The sequence below is a fragment of the Geotrypetes seraphini genome, chromosome 15 (genome assembly GCF_902459505.1).
Source record: "Geotrypetes seraphini chromosome 15, aGeoSer1.1, whole genome shotgun sequence".
In the NCBI taxonomy this organism is placed as follows: Eukaryota; Metazoa; Chordata; class Amphibia; order Gymnophiona; family Dermophiidae; genus Geotrypetes; species Geotrypetes seraphini.
The window spans coordinates 21,810,571-21,825,485 of record NC_047098.1 but is presented as its reverse complement, the minus strand read 5'-3'; the positions used below and the strand labels follow the sequence as shown (position 1 = coordinate 21,825,485).

At 45.8% G+C, this 14,915-nt stretch overlaps 1 protein-coding gene across 1 annotated transcript; it reads left to right on the top strand.

The window, feature by feature from the left end:
• Positions 1 to 1,016: 1,016 nt before the first annotated feature.
• On the top strand, positions 1,017 to 8,377 carry LOC117349233 (phospholipase A2 homolog otoconin-22-like). Its single transcript, XM_033922434.1, has 4 exons — positions 1,017 to 1,056; positions 3,264 to 3,408; positions 4,043 to 4,149; positions 8,229 to 8,377. Exons 1-4 carry the CDS (start codon positions 1,017 to 1,019, stop codon positions 8,375 to 8,377), a joined length of 441 nt encoding a protein of 146 aa, XP_033778325.1.
• The last annotated feature ends 6,538 nt before the right edge of the window (positions 8,378 to 14,915 follow it).

Genomic DNA, 14,915 nt, shown 5'->3' with positions numbered 1-14,915 from the left:
CATTTTCCACACTATCCAATAAATTTCTTACTTCATTATTAGGTAACTTCCAATCTGTAAACCGTATATACTGATAATCTCCACTATATTCTGTTATCACTTGATTCCCTTGATATGTAATTCTCAAAATTGAATCCTCTACCACACCTTGTAATGTACACGAATCACTGTTATGTAATTTATCTAGATAATCTATATTACGCAATTCTTTTGGTAATTCCTATAATTTGTATTCCGCCTTGAACAATATATAATGTATAATGTATTCAAAATTAATTTTCCTATGAACTGTTTTCCTACCTTCTTCTACTCTGTTTATAACCTAACTAATTTATTTTTCTCAAGTACTTTAGCAAGAATGTGAGCCTTTGGGACAGTCAGGGAACTCTAAGTATTTTCTCTTCATCTTAATTAATCTTACTTATTGCATTTCTTCTGTTTATACTGTAAACCGCTTAGAACCTCACGGTACAGCGGTATATAAGAAATAAAATTATTATTATTATTATTATCTAATGGCTAGTAGTTAGGCATGAAAATGACTAAAGCTAGTATTCTATAAAGACAGTTCCACGTGGAACTGCCTTTATGGAATTTGCATGTATAAATGCGCATCATCCCGGTGCCATTTGATGAATCTACCCCTAGGTGTCACTATTGTGAGGGAACATGACACAGGCTGCAGGGAAGCTGTGTTAGGACTTGGGCTCACACCCCTTCATATGGAGGTACATAACATTACCGAGCCACTCTGCCCCCAACACAAACAATTATTCTTGTGGGCGTGCCGGACTACTACCTGTATCTTACACAATATAAGATTAAATAACTGCTTTTTTTTTGTTGTTTCTCATTTTTACCGTAAATCCTGTAATTATAGTATGTGGCCTCAGTGTGTAATTATCACAGATGAGGCAGTAAAGTTCCTGCAAAATTGTATATAAAGCGAGGAAGAGGGACCAGGGACATACAGAAAAGCAAGCAAACGAGCTGATTTCTCCCACTCTGAGACAAGCATGACGAATCGCCTCTTCTTTGGGTTACTTCTAGCAGGTGGTAAGTGGCTCTCATTTTAATATTTACGTTTTATTAAAACTTGATACACCACTCAACGTGCACACATATAAGCAGTTTAGTATTTTAAAACATCAGTACAATTTAAAAGAACTCTATTAAATTTGACAGGAAAGCCTAAAAAAACACTCATTCAAGAAATCAATCTCTCTAAAAAAAAAAAAAAAAAACACCCAAAAAACTTTCACACACCATAGGCTCCTTTTACTAAACAGCTCTAGAGGTTTTTAGCACAGACCAGCAAGATATATTCCCCAGCGCTTATAGAATTCCTATGAGCATTGGAGCATTTACCTTGCCGACCTGCACTATAAACCGGTACACTAACAAAAGCGTGGAGGACATAAGCGCCGCCGCTTCCGCCGTGTTCAGGCCTTCTGTTTTATGCTATGAGGGGGAGTGTGTGTGGGGGGAACCCCCCCCCCCCCAAATACACTTAGAACTCCTCGCGCTCCCGTTGGGGGGGGGGAGGGCTTGGGGGAACCCCCTCTAGTACACTGAAAACTCCCTCTCTCCTTCCTGTTTTCGCTCTTTGGGAGTTTTCAATGTAGTGGGGGGCTCCCCCCACCCCCCAACAGGAGCATGAGGACTTATAAATGTAGTGGGGGGCTCCCCCCACCCCCCAACAGGAGCATGAGGACTTATAAATGTAGTGGGGGGTCTTCCCCCACACCGCCCCTTAAAGCGCAAAGGGAAGGCCTCAAAGCAGTGGCAAGCATGTGTCCTGCGCGCAATTGTCAGCACAGGATTGTCGGCACGCCGTTGTCCTCCGCAGTTTTGATGCGTCACCCTATAAACCTCTAGCACCATTTAGTAAAGCCCAGCACATATATTAATTTTGTTCAATAGAAACACTAACATATCCTCTCACCTCCATTTACCTCAGTAGTAAACGTTTGTTTAATGAAAAATGTTTTAAGTAAAATCTTAAATTTCTAAAATTAGCTTCAATTTATCTAAATCTAAAAGACTTCTAAAAGATAAGTTTTCTAAATTGAATTATTTATTACTATTTATTTGAAAAAGAGAAAAAGAAAAAAAAGCATAAAAGTTTAAAATGACTAAAGTATAAAAATTTCATAAAAAGTATAGCGGTATATGAGCCCATGAGGAAGCACTAACGGCGTGTTAACCCCTTGAATGAATACTTGATGTATTTGGGGTGCCGCTTCTGATGGCTCATGTCTCGCCACTTCAGAAACAATTTTGATGAAATTTTATAATAGATTGGGAAGATTTGCACTGTGGATGCACTCAGATTGATCTACCGTATTTTCACGCATATAACGCGCGTGTTATACGCGATTTTACAAACCGTGCATAACCATGCGCGTTATACGTGTGAGCGCGTTTTACAATTTTTTTTTTACATTCTGATCCAGCATTCCCCTGCGGACCGGCATCGTCCCCCCCCCCCCCGCTCGCGTCACCCCCCCCTCTCCTGCGATCCTACATCCCCCCCAGCACCGCAAATACAACTCTTACCCGATTGGGCACCGGCACCGGCACCAGCACCAATGCACAGCATGTGCCAGTGCCAGTGCCCAAAGATCCTCCCTTGTTGGCTTGGGCTGAGCTGGGTTGGGCTGGGCCAGGCGGTGCGAGAGAGATCCTCCTTCTTCCTCTGCCGGGCTGGACTAGACTTTGAGCATTTGCGCATGCTCAAAGCCTTCTGGTCTCGCTCTCTCCGATCTCTCTATAACTGACCCCAACCTCATGTAATGAAATCCGACCTTGAACTGAATACAGTAGGTAAAAGCAGAATAGAAAACTTGATTAACATAATGTAACAATCATGTCCCAGCCCAGGCTTATAAGAAAACCAAGAAATCCCAAGTACTAGGACTGTTAGATTCCAGCAGCCTGAATGAGAAAAGGAGCCGGCAGCAGGTCAGCTTTCTCCCTGGAGCCAAATCACAGTAATCGCTGTGTCTTGCGCTAAATGTAGAAGAAAAGCCTGATCCTTATTTTCTTAAGGAAGGAAGGAGATAAAAGTTGCTGTGTTTTCCCTTTTATTTATTTATTTATTTAGTTTTAATAACGTGTCTGTCATAATTGTTCTCTCGACCCTTTTTCATATTGCATGGGAATCTCCTTCTTCTGAAATCGAAGCTGAGTAGCAGGCCAACCTCCAAGGTCTGGAGGTAACCCAATTAGGGTACTTAATGGTCCTTTTTTCTCTGTTTCAGTGGTAGCCATTGTGGCCGGCACAACTGCACAGTTTGACGAGATGATCCGGCTGACCACTTTCTCTTACAGCCTGGCTAACTTCACCAATTATGGCTGCCACTGTGGACCCAACACACAGGGCATGGTGCTGGATCCCATAGACAGGTGCGACTAATGGGCAGTTTTTGACAGTGCTGGGGGGCTATGGATGAGTTGGAACGAGGCACCCAGGGCTCAGGTAGCATGCACCATGGCATTCACTACCAATAGTTAGCAATCCAGAGCCTTCATTTCACTCACTAGCTAAGGCTTCCACAGAGAGGGGAAAGGAGTGGAAAAGCAACAGCAATGAACAATAAACTTGGAAAATGACTGTAATTTCTAACCTAAAGTATCAAGGCTGCAGGATTTCCGGGCCATTATTTTACAGTTCCTTTAGGGCAGTGGTCTCAAACTCAAGCCCTTTGCAGGGCCACATTTTGGATTTGTAGGGCCTCAGGAAAAAATAATTAATGTCTTATTAAAGAAATTACCATTTTGCATGAGGTAAAACACTTTATAGTTTATAAATCTTTCCTTTTGGCTAAGTCTTAATAATAATATTGTCATTTATAGCTAAAGAGACATTTGATCAAGAAACGGTTTTATTTTACTTTTGTGATTATGATAAACATACCGAGGGCCTCAAAATGCCACCTGGCGGGCCGCAAGTTTGAGACCACTGCTGTAGGGAGAGCTCACAGACCCCCGAGGGTTATCTTGTCTTCACTCCAGTTTGTGCTCTCTTCTGATTGGTCAGGTGCTGCCATGAGCATGACTGCTGCTATAATGAGGCAATAATGAGGGGCTGTAACCCCATCACCCAGACCTACCGATTCTATGCAACTGAGGAGAAGATCAAGTGTAGTAAGTATCACAGTCTTAAACTGTCCCTCTGTAGCTTTGACATTCCTTGTCAACCTTTGATTCCCATTTGCCAAATCTGAGTCCACTTCCTAAACATTCCTCCCCATCTCTCATTTTCCTTCCCTGGGACTCACCCCCTCCCAACCCACAGCATCCAGGCCCTGTCCATTCCTATTTTTCCCCAGTCTCATTTCCATTCTCACTTCAGTGGTGCCTCTGGACAGAAATATTTTGGGTGGCAACAGGGGGAAAAGCCAACGTGATAGTTCTGCACATCTGTTTACCACCCCAACTCCCAATCCCATTTTTTTTAAATTAAGACTATAAGCCAGCATGAACTTCTGTGCTTAAAGAAACCCTCTCCTCCAGCTAGTTTCAGCTATGCAATAACAATGCCGTTACAAATGATAGCACCATTCAATAAATACTGTAGTGTGGCAGGAAGTTTGAATTCTGTGCGCTGCGGCGAGATTCCAGGTATGCAGTGAGAGGCACATCATGTAGGTGAGTCAATCAGCACCAGTGCCTCTCCTGCTCTCCGCATTTTCCCACCAGCGTAGACATTTCAAGGTTAAGCTTAGGGCTCTGTCTGCAGGGCCTCCACATAGGGTCGCCAAACATCTGGATTTCACTGGACATGTCCTCCTTTTGAGTAGTAGACGGCTTTTCAAAACCCGGCACTTTGTCCAGGTTTTGAAAAGCTTTCCTTCAGCCAGGAGGGCATCTGCGCATTCGTGGATATGACGCGATGACATCACCCATTGTGTCACATCCGCGCATGTGCAGAAGTCCTGCCTGACAAGAGCAGGTAGCGGGGGCAGGATTGGAGGCGGAGCTGGGGCAGGATCGGGGACGTGATGGGGAACCGGGGCATGATGGGGCAGGGTTGGGTGGGACCGGGTGGGCCTAGGGGTCCGGATTTTCCAGACAGAAAATGCACAGATGATGTACACATGATGACATCACACAGGCTTGCGACATCACCGCATTGACGACTGCCGCAGCCCTGAGTTTAGTGTGTCGCAGCTTGGAAAAGTTTGCGAGACACTGCTCTAAAGGATTGGACAGAATCTCCCGTTCTGTATTACAAACTCCATAATCCCCAACAATGGTGTTATCCCCCTGACAGCACTCCATATAAAAAATATTCAAACTGTGATTAGCATCTCAGGAGTAGAGAATCACACGGTGACAGAATTCATCACCGTTCCCGTCCCTGCAAATAACCGCGGGAAACCACCTCCATGTCATTCTCTAAGAGAGGAAAGAATTAGAGTATGAATAGGCCCAGCAACTAACCCTCAAGCCTTGCATTGAAGAATGCTGGCGTAGAAGGACTGAGGTTGAGACAGACACTAAAGAATGACAGTCTCTGGAATCCAGAGCAGATATTATGATGTCATAATGCCTCATTCCACCAGTGCCTAAGAGCCAATCACACCAGTGATGTCACAATGGCTTCATTATCCTATACTTGGCTTAAATAAGAATCAGAGTATGACTGGGCCCAGCCACTAACTCTCAAGCCTTGCATTGAAAAATGCTGGTGTAGAAGGACTGAGGTTGAGATAGACACTAAAGAACGATATGGGATGGTTTCCCGCGGTTATCCGCGGGAGCAGGAACAGTGATGAATTCTGTCACCGTGCCATTCTCTACTCAGGAGCAGCACACACTCCTTCAACTCCTGGACACTTTGATTAAATCAGATGGGTTTTTGTTTGTATGGCAACTCTACAGGACTTGGAGACCAATACGGCCAATTCCAGATGCCATCTCTTCTACCTTGCTGCACTGTATACATGGAACAAACTGCCTGACTGGTAAGAGTGGATAGCATAGCTGGTTTTAAGAAAGGTTTGGACAAGTTTCTGGAGGAAAAATCAATAGTCTGTTATTGAGAAAGACACAGGGGAAGCCACTGCTTGCCCTGGATCGGTAACATGGAATGTTGTTATTCTTTGGGGTTCCGGAATCTTTAGTTACTCTTTGGGATTCCGGAATCTTGCTATTCTTTAGGATTCTGAATGAAATGTTGCTACTCCTTGGGTTTTGGCCAGGTACTAATGACCTGGATTGGCCACCGTGAGAACGGGCTACTGGGCTTGATGGACCTTTGGTCTGACCCAGTAAGGCTATTCTTAAGTTCTTATGACTCGATAGGTCAAGCTCCATCTCTGGCAGTATTCAAATCCAGGCTCAAAGCCTACTTCTTTGAAGCTGTTTTCAATTCCTAACTCCAACCCACCTGCTAAGCACCTATCTCTGTCTTATCATTCCCTCTCTAATCCCCAACCTGAGCACTGATCTTTCTTTTATGTACTTTTTTCTACCTTTATATCTGCCATTTAATTTTACCTCTCGTTCTCCTTTTCTCTCTCCCTCTTCTTAGTCTTCTTCTTTTCATCTCTCATCTACCTACCAGCTTTTCCCATCTCCCTCTTATCCCCTCTCCAGTACTCCCAAAGCTCCCTCTGTCTCACTTCTTTCTCAGGCTCCTATTGCTCCTTCCCCAGGATAGATACGGACACAGAGGGAATGATACTGAACTAGATCCTCTCAGGCTTCTGTTACTCCTGCTACTTATCATTCCTATAGCGCTGCTAGGCATACACAGCGCTGTACATGAAAACATGCAAGAGGCATTCCCTTCTCAGTAGAGCTTACAATCTAATCAATGGACAAACAAGACAAGTAGGGGGTTTCTTAGTCAAGCATGTGTGCTTTTGAGTTGATAGCAACCTTGAAGAATTGGGCTTTTAGGCTGAATTTGAAAACTGCCAGGGACAGAGCTTGACATAATGCCTTGAGCAGTTTGTTCCAGGCATATGGTGCAGCAAGGAAGAAGGAACGTGGTTTGGAGTTGGCATTAGAGGAGAAGGGTACAGATAAGTGGGCCTCAGTCGTCACCTACCCTCTACTACCTCTTCCCCTCATCAGCCTCAGCTTCATCCCTGTCTCTTCTTCCTTCCCTTGCTTCCAGGCAATTCTTCTATCCATGACCCACTACCCCCATCTCCTACTGCTCTCCATCTTTTTAACCCCATTTCTACCTCACTCTACCCCTTCAGGGACTCCCCTTCCTCTCATGCCCCTCCCAAGTACCCCTGTCCCTTTTCAATGTCTTTCATTCTCTCTCCAGTCTTCCAAATCATTCACATTCAGCTTTTTCTCGCAGTTCATCCCCTTTCTCTTATCCACCTCTTTCTTCCCACCATTACCACACCCAAACTCATCCTTACCAATTGACAGGTCTTCACTATCCCATCAAAATTCTGTCTCCATCTCTCCCATCCATAATTCCCTGCTCTTCCCCCAACATACTCCTACTAAAATCATCAAGTCCCAGTTATCTTTTCTGTTCCCCTACCCTCACCCCTCCATCCTGTCCACTTTCTGCTCTTTCCAGGGTCATTGGTCCATTTGACATTTCTGCTCGTTCCAATTCCATTACTATTCCCTCTATGTCCCTATCTGTCCCGTCTAATATCCCCCATTTCTATCTCTCCCCTATGTTCAGAACCTCTTTCTCCCCATCCCTCTCTCTGTTTCAGCACCACCACTCAGTGTCCCTGTCACTCCTCAAATCCTACCCTTTCTCCTACGCCCCCCCCCCCCCCCCACGGCCAGCATCTCTCCCTCTTTCATTCTTGCTCCTCTTCTCACAGTTTAGCAGCTCTCTATGTCCATCTCTCCCCCTATTTCCTCCTTCTCCTCCAACCAATCTCTCTCTTTTTTCTCTGCACCCTAACATCTATCTTTTGCTCTCTCCCCTTTCCTCCTTGGCTCAAGCACCCCCCCCCCAGTCCAGAATTTCTCTATCTCCCTGCCACTCCCATGGTCAGGTCTCTGTTTCCCTTTCCAGTTGCTTCTTTCCTTCTTTCCCCCCCCCCCCCCAACGCAGACTGGCACCTCCTCTCATTCCCTTCTAGTTTGTCACTAGCAGTGTTAGTGATCACCAGCTGAGCCCCAAAAGTCTTGTCTCTGCCTTTCTTACAGATGATCCGGGGCACGGCTCTGTCTTTTTCAGCCTCTTTAGTGGCTCACTGACACCTTCTATCCTGTTTTTGTCCGAACAGTTAAATCGAGGAACAGGTGTGAGAAGCTGGTATGTGAGTGTGACGAGGAGACCGCCGACTGCTTCCGGAAGCGCATTGAGAACTACAATCTGCATTTTCTCAACTTCACGGCCACACCAGCCTGTAGGGGACCCAGGCCCTTCTGCTGAGGGGCCACATCAGCTATTAGGCTGCCGTGCCTGCTCTATCTAAGCCCCTATCTACGCCAAAGCGGCAGCTCATCCCACTGACCTGTAATTATCTAATATTCCTCTAGCACCCCTAGAGAATGCTGAAATAAGATCCTCTCCCCAGTTCCCCCTGAGATCTTGTGGCTTGGTGCATAAGTGAAACATCCCCATTCGGGGGGGAAGGGGGGTTAGGAGAGAAGGGCTTCCATGTTGAAAAGTGCCTAAATAAACCAACCTGTCAGCCACTTTATGCCTCTTCTGGATTTTTTTCTGGCTCAACCAGTGGCGTATCGAGGGTGAGAGGTGCCTGGGGCGGTGGCGCCCCTCCCCCTCCCTCATCTCCGTGCCCCCTGCTCCTTCCCCGATCCCCCCTGCCATGCGCGCTCCCCCCCTTCCCTTCCCCCGTACCTCTAGTTGTTCACTGCCATGAGCAACAAGACCTTCAACGTGCTCCTCGCGACCCCGTCGGCTCTCCCTCTGACGTCACTTCCTATGCGCGGCACCCGGAAGTGATGTCAGCAGGAGAGGCAGGGGCGGAGAGGAGAAGGGATGCCGTGCCCCCACCGACATGGCGCCTGGTGTGGACCACCTCCCCCTTATTATGCCACTAGGCTCAACTATTAATAAATAGGTAGTTCAAATGACAAACTGATGGGAAGGGATGCAGTTCCTGTACCGAAGGTGGAGCATAGAATCACCCAAGAACAGGGAAGTACAAAGCAGGAAATGTGTATCTGAGCCCCATGTCGGATCAATGACAGAAACTGTCAAGCAATACCCCATCTTGACACATCAACAGCAGAAGACAACTTGGCTGGTGGTAAGAACTACACACAGGGACTAGTTAGATCCAGCAGAAATATAGAAACATGATGGTAGATGAAGGCCAAATGGCCCATCCAGTCTGCCCATCCACAGAATCCATTATCTCCTCCTCACCCTATAAGCTAAAGCTCTTTACAGTCTCCCAGAAGAGATGGTGGAGACAGAGACTGTGTCTGAATCCATAAGGGCCTGGGATAGGCACGTGGCATCTCTCGGAGAGAGAAAGAGATCATGGTTACTACGGATGGGCAGAATTTGGCCTTTATCTGCCATCATGTTACAATGTTTCTATAACCATAAAGTTCTATGATATCACAATGCAGGTGTAAAGAGCCTTAGCCTATAAAAAGAGGAGATGCAAATGTTAAAAGCCTTAGCCAATATATATATAGAGAGAGAGAATGGTTACTGCGGATGGGCCGACTAGATGGGCCATTTGGCCTTTATCTGACATCATGTTTCTCTGTTTCATTGTGATATCATAGATCATTATTGTTATAAGCTAAGACTCTTAACACTTGCATTGTGAGGTCATAGAGCTTTATGGTTATAGAAACTTAATGGTAGATAAAGGCCAAATGGCCCATCCAGTCTGCCCATCCGCAGAAACACACAAAAAAGACCTTCTGGTGAGAATCAATGGTCATCACTGTCAGAACAAATGGACACGTAGGGGAGAAGGGAAGGGATTTTCAATTTAGCTCAAGGTCAGTTGCATTCGTGTTTCATCTTACAATCTAAGGGGGCAATTCAATAAAATGATGCCTAAATGAGGCATGGCAAAGAAGCGTGCTTACTACGCATTCTGTAACAGCACTAAAGTATGCTTAAACCATTATAGAATTGTAGCACAAAGCCGCGTTGGCATGCCAGACTTAGACGGAACAGCTTATGCTTGGCCAATAGCAGGCATGAGCTGGGGCAGCTAAGTGTACCTTGCAGCGTTGGCATGCCAACTTAGACGGAACAGCTTATGCTTGGCCAATAGCAGGCATGAGCTGGGGCAGCTAAGTGTACCTTGCAATGTGCACCTCTGTTACACAGTGTCCGGGAAAAAAGAGACCCCTTTGCACTTCTTTAAACATTTAGTACAACCTTTGAAAATACACGTTTAATGGCTGGGAGGAGGCAGAGGTTAGCTAATTCATAATCTGTGTTCAAAAGTGTCCTCCTTCAGCCTTGACACTGTTGGCTCAATGAGTTCTGGCGTTTCATTAATTAAGAGCTCAACTATTTTACGAGCTTGATGCACTGGAGCTCCACCCTATTGAAAAATATAGTACAATGGTATCTCGGAATCCGAATGCCCCAAAACTCGAACAACTTGGAATCCGAACTACTTTTTTTAAATTAAATTATGCCCCGGAATCCGAACGCTGCTTTGGAATCCGAACGTACGGGAACTGCAAGCGTTGCTCAGCCCAAAGCTTCCCCTCTGACGCAGCTTCCTGTTTCCGCCTGGGAGGGAAGTTTTGGGCTGAGCACCGCTTGCGGTTGCCATTGCCGATCTTGCTGTCTATGCCGGTGGGGGCCCAGTCTTGCTGTCTCTGCCAGTTGGGGTGCCCGATCCAGTGTGTTTACTGTTAAATTTATTTGAAAATCTGAGTTTGTGGGACCAAGGAACGGATTAATCCAGTTTCTATTATTTTCAATGGGAAAAAATTGTCTTGGAACTTGAACATTTTGGAGCTCGAATGGGGTTCTGGAACGGATTAAGTTCGGATTCAGAGGTACCACTGTACTTAGAAATGTGTCCAATTTCAGGCTGAAGCTTCTGCTGCAGTAGGACATTTTTGGGTTATCTGGAAAAATGTTGGGGGACCCGGTACGCACATTGCTAGATGGAATTCCCATGACACACCTATGCTCCGCCCACTGGCACAGCCTATTTGCTGTTCCCACCATGCTACTAATGTGCCAACTTCACAGAACAACAGATAGAATGAACTTCCATAAGGCCACTTTGTGATGTCATTCATGTAAGTAAGCCCAACTCTTCTATAGATTAGTGCATGCAGTTTGCACCCATGTAGCCACTCTTTCTAGAATAGCCCTTTAAGGTTGTCCCTGAGGCAATGTAGGGTTGAGTGACCTGCTCAAAATCAGAAGGAGCCGCCATACTTGCACTCTTCCCTCTAAGCCAGTGATCTCAAACTCGCGACCAGGGGCCACATGCGGCCCGCCAGGTACTATTTTGAGGCCCTCGGTATATTTATCATAATCACAAAAGTAAAATAAAACAGTTTCTTGATCATATGTCTCTTCAGCTATAAATTACAATATTATTATTAAGACTTAGCCAAAAGGAAATATTTATAAACTATAATGAGTTTTACCTCATGTAAAATTGTCATTTCTTTAATAAGACATTAACTATTTTTTCTGAGGCCCTCCAAGTACCTCCAAATCCAAAATGTGGCCCTGCAAAGGGTTTGAGTTTGAGACCATTGCTCTAAGTTGAGTGGGAGACCTCCACCTACAGTTCTGCCAGTAGGGGGTGCTGTCTCACTGTCACATTTTCAATAGTGAGGGACAGTCAAGCTTAGCGATAGAAAAATACAATATTGAAGCACTACCACCTACTGGCAGCAGCGTAGTAAGGGAGGGCAGTCCGCCCCAGGCACTGGCATCCATCCTCCTCTCCACCCACCCACCCCTCCTCCACTTCTCAACCCTGTGCCGCACATGTGTGCCCATTCCTTTCCTTTATATCTCTTTCATTTTCCCTGCACAAGCAGTATTACGAACTCGCTGCCCGCGCCGGAGTCACCTTGCTCTCTGCCACTTCCAGGCCCCGCGCCTAAAAAGTGACGTCAGAAGAAGAGCCGACACAAAGTGGGCAGTAAGTTTGTGAGGTTGTTCACGCCTGGAAAACGAAAAAGGTACTGGGGAGGGGGAGGGTCACGCGCGCAGCAGCGGGGGCTGGGAAGGAGCTGGGGGGTTGGAGAAGAGGGCGGGGGAGGGGTGCCACTTACCCTTGCTACTGGCAGCAACGCAGCTGCAGGACTTCTGTTCAACCACAGTGAGATCCAAGCCAGGCTTCCCTATTTCTCAGACTGCTGCTCGGTTAGGTTGCACCTCCTCTGTCACGAGTGGTGGTCTTCTCCAGTTCCTCTTACAGACACAGAGCCAGTGGTATAGTAAGGGTGAAAGGCACCCAGGGCGGTGGCGCCCCTCACCTTCCTTCTTCCCTGCCTAGGGTTTACCAGATTTTCCATCTGGTAATCTCCAAGCCCGCCCAGTCCCACCTATCCCCATGCCCCGGTTCCACCCTGACACGCCCCCAAGTCTGCCCAAGCCCCGCCTCCAATCCTGCCCCAGCCGCATTACCCCCCACTGCCTTCTCTCATCAAACAGGACATCCGCGCATGTCCGGGGAAATCCAGACATCTGTTAACCTTATCCCTGCCCCTTCCCCGCCACGCGCATGCCACCCCCTTTCCCTTTTTAATTTCTCCAGTGCGAGCAGCATGCCCATGTCGGTATCAGCTCGCCTTTTGACATCACCCCCTAGGCGCGGGTCCCAGAAGTGACATCAGAGAGAGCGCCGACGCTGACACGGTTAGCAACCTGGCGCCGGGGAGGTATTAAAGGTATGAGGAAGGCAAGCGCTGCACACGCAGCAGGGAAAAGAGCGGGGGGACGGAGTGGAGGAGGGGTGCCCTGCCCTCAGCAAAACGGTGCCGTCCCCCCCACCCCCTTACTACGCCACTGCACAGGGTAATGGGCTCTCATTCCTTCAAGACAACTTAAGTTTGCTGGATCCACAGCAAAGCTTCTTTTATGATCCAGTATGCAGCTCATCCATATTCTGAAAGCCATTTTGTGATACCATCAGCTCTAGGACAGGGTGAGTCACGGTCTTGTGGGTTCTTGAATGAATCCTCAAAGGCATCTCCTGCTGCTGCCAGAGTTATAAACCAGTATTATCTGACACCTCTACTCTCTCTCAATTCCACAGCAAAAATTGTGCCTTTATAACGAGTAGAGAAAGTGGCCGCTAAGTTTACAAATCTTTTATTTACTTTTTCCATAGCATGCCTCCTGGAAGAGGTCTGGCCATTCAGTTTAATTAAAAAATACAATATTTTCTGCCTCTGATATATTACTCAGCATGTGAATAAGATACATATAATATCACTGAACAATACACTCTCTTACACTGTGGTGACTATACCTGTATAGGCCACAAATTAAAACCTTTATATATTTTATATCTGTGGAAGAAATTTTAATACAAAATATTTAAACACAAAGACAAACACAGCCTGTCTTTCTTCAGCTGTACCGATGCAGAGAAATACTGAAACAACAGCCATCAAAACAGAAAGCGATGGGTGGAGGAGGAGGGGACAAACTGCCTTAAAGGCAGCACATGATCTGGGAAAGAGTCAAAGTTCCAAAGTTACTCCAAAATCATCCACATAAAATAATTTCATCCACATAAAAATAGGTTATCCACAGAAAAGCCTTAAAGGACCTGGTCCGCTAGGGATACAGGACCCAACACGGTCTGCGTTTCGACAAAAAGTCTTCTTCAAGGGTCCCTGGGGGTCCTATAAAGGTGAATACGTGGGAAACAATTGTGTGTTGAACCGGAAGTGACCCCTTTCTATTGCAAATGCAAGCAGTGTCTCACTTCCGGTTCAACACACTATTGTTTCCCACGTATTCACCTTTATAGGACCCCTGAAGAAGACTTTTTGTCGAAACGCGGGCCATGTTGGGTCCTGTATCCCTAGCGGACCAGGCCCTTTAAGGCTTTTCTGTGGATAACCTATTTTTATGTGGATGAAATTATTTTATGTGGATGATTTCAATGTACCTTTGGAACTTTGACACTTTCAAATAAAGTCCATTTAGGAACATCGTCATTCCGCAAATTTACGTAAGCAATTTTGCATACTATTCTGAGGTGTAAATGCAATTAAATTGGCTAGTGAGCCAATTAGCGCCAATTATTAAGTGCTAAGAATTATTGGCATGAGGAAGATGTGCTCACAAATCCAAATTTAAGTGCTATTCTACAGTCCATAGTGTGACTGCACCTCAAATACTATGTGCAATTCTATTCACTGCATCTCAAAAAAGATTTAGCGGAATCAGAAAAGGTACAGAGAAGGGCAACGTAAATGATAAAAGGGGTAAGACTTCCCTATGAGAAAAGGCTAAAGGAGCTAGGGCTCTTCAGACTGGAGAAGAAACAGCTCAGAAGGAGATATGATAGAGGTCTACAAAATACTGAGTGGAGTGGAGCAGGTAAACATGAATTGCTTGTTTACTTTTTCCAAAAATACTAGGACTAGGGAATATGGAATAAAGCTACTAGGTAGTAGAAAAAAATTTTCTTCCGTCAACCTGTAATTAAATTTTGGAATTCATTGCCAGAGAATGTGGTGATAGAGTAATGGGGATGGGGCTTGTATTCTGCTTTTTCTGTGTGGTTTACACAATCAAAGCGGTTTATATATTTTTGGGCAGGTACTTATTTTGTACCTGTCACAATGAAGTGTTAAGTAACTTGCCCAGAGTCACAAGGAGCTGCAATGGGAATCGAGCTCACAACCTCAGGGTGATGTGGCAGCAGCTCTAGCCACTAGGCCACTCCAGCAGTTAACTTAGCAGGGTTTAAAAAAAAGGTATGATTAATTTCCTAAAAGTCCATAAGCCATTATTAAGATGACCTGGATGG

What these genes read in the sequence shown, in the direction of transcription:
- LOC117349233 (XM_033922434.1), top strand. Translation starts at nt 1,017, where the DNA reads ATGACGAATCGCCTCTTCTTTGGGTTACTTCTAGCAGGTG. An exon ending in TGGGTTACTTCTAGCAGGTG is followed by an intron (nt 1,057 to 3,263) that starts GTAAGTGGCTCT and finishes TCTCTGTTTCAG; the next exon opens with TGGTAGCCATTGTGGCCGGC. An exon ending in TGAGGAGAAGATCAAGTGTA is followed by an intron (nt 4,150 to 8,228) that starts GTAAGTATCACA and finishes TTGTCCGAACAG; the next exon opens with TTAAATCGAGGAACAGGTGT.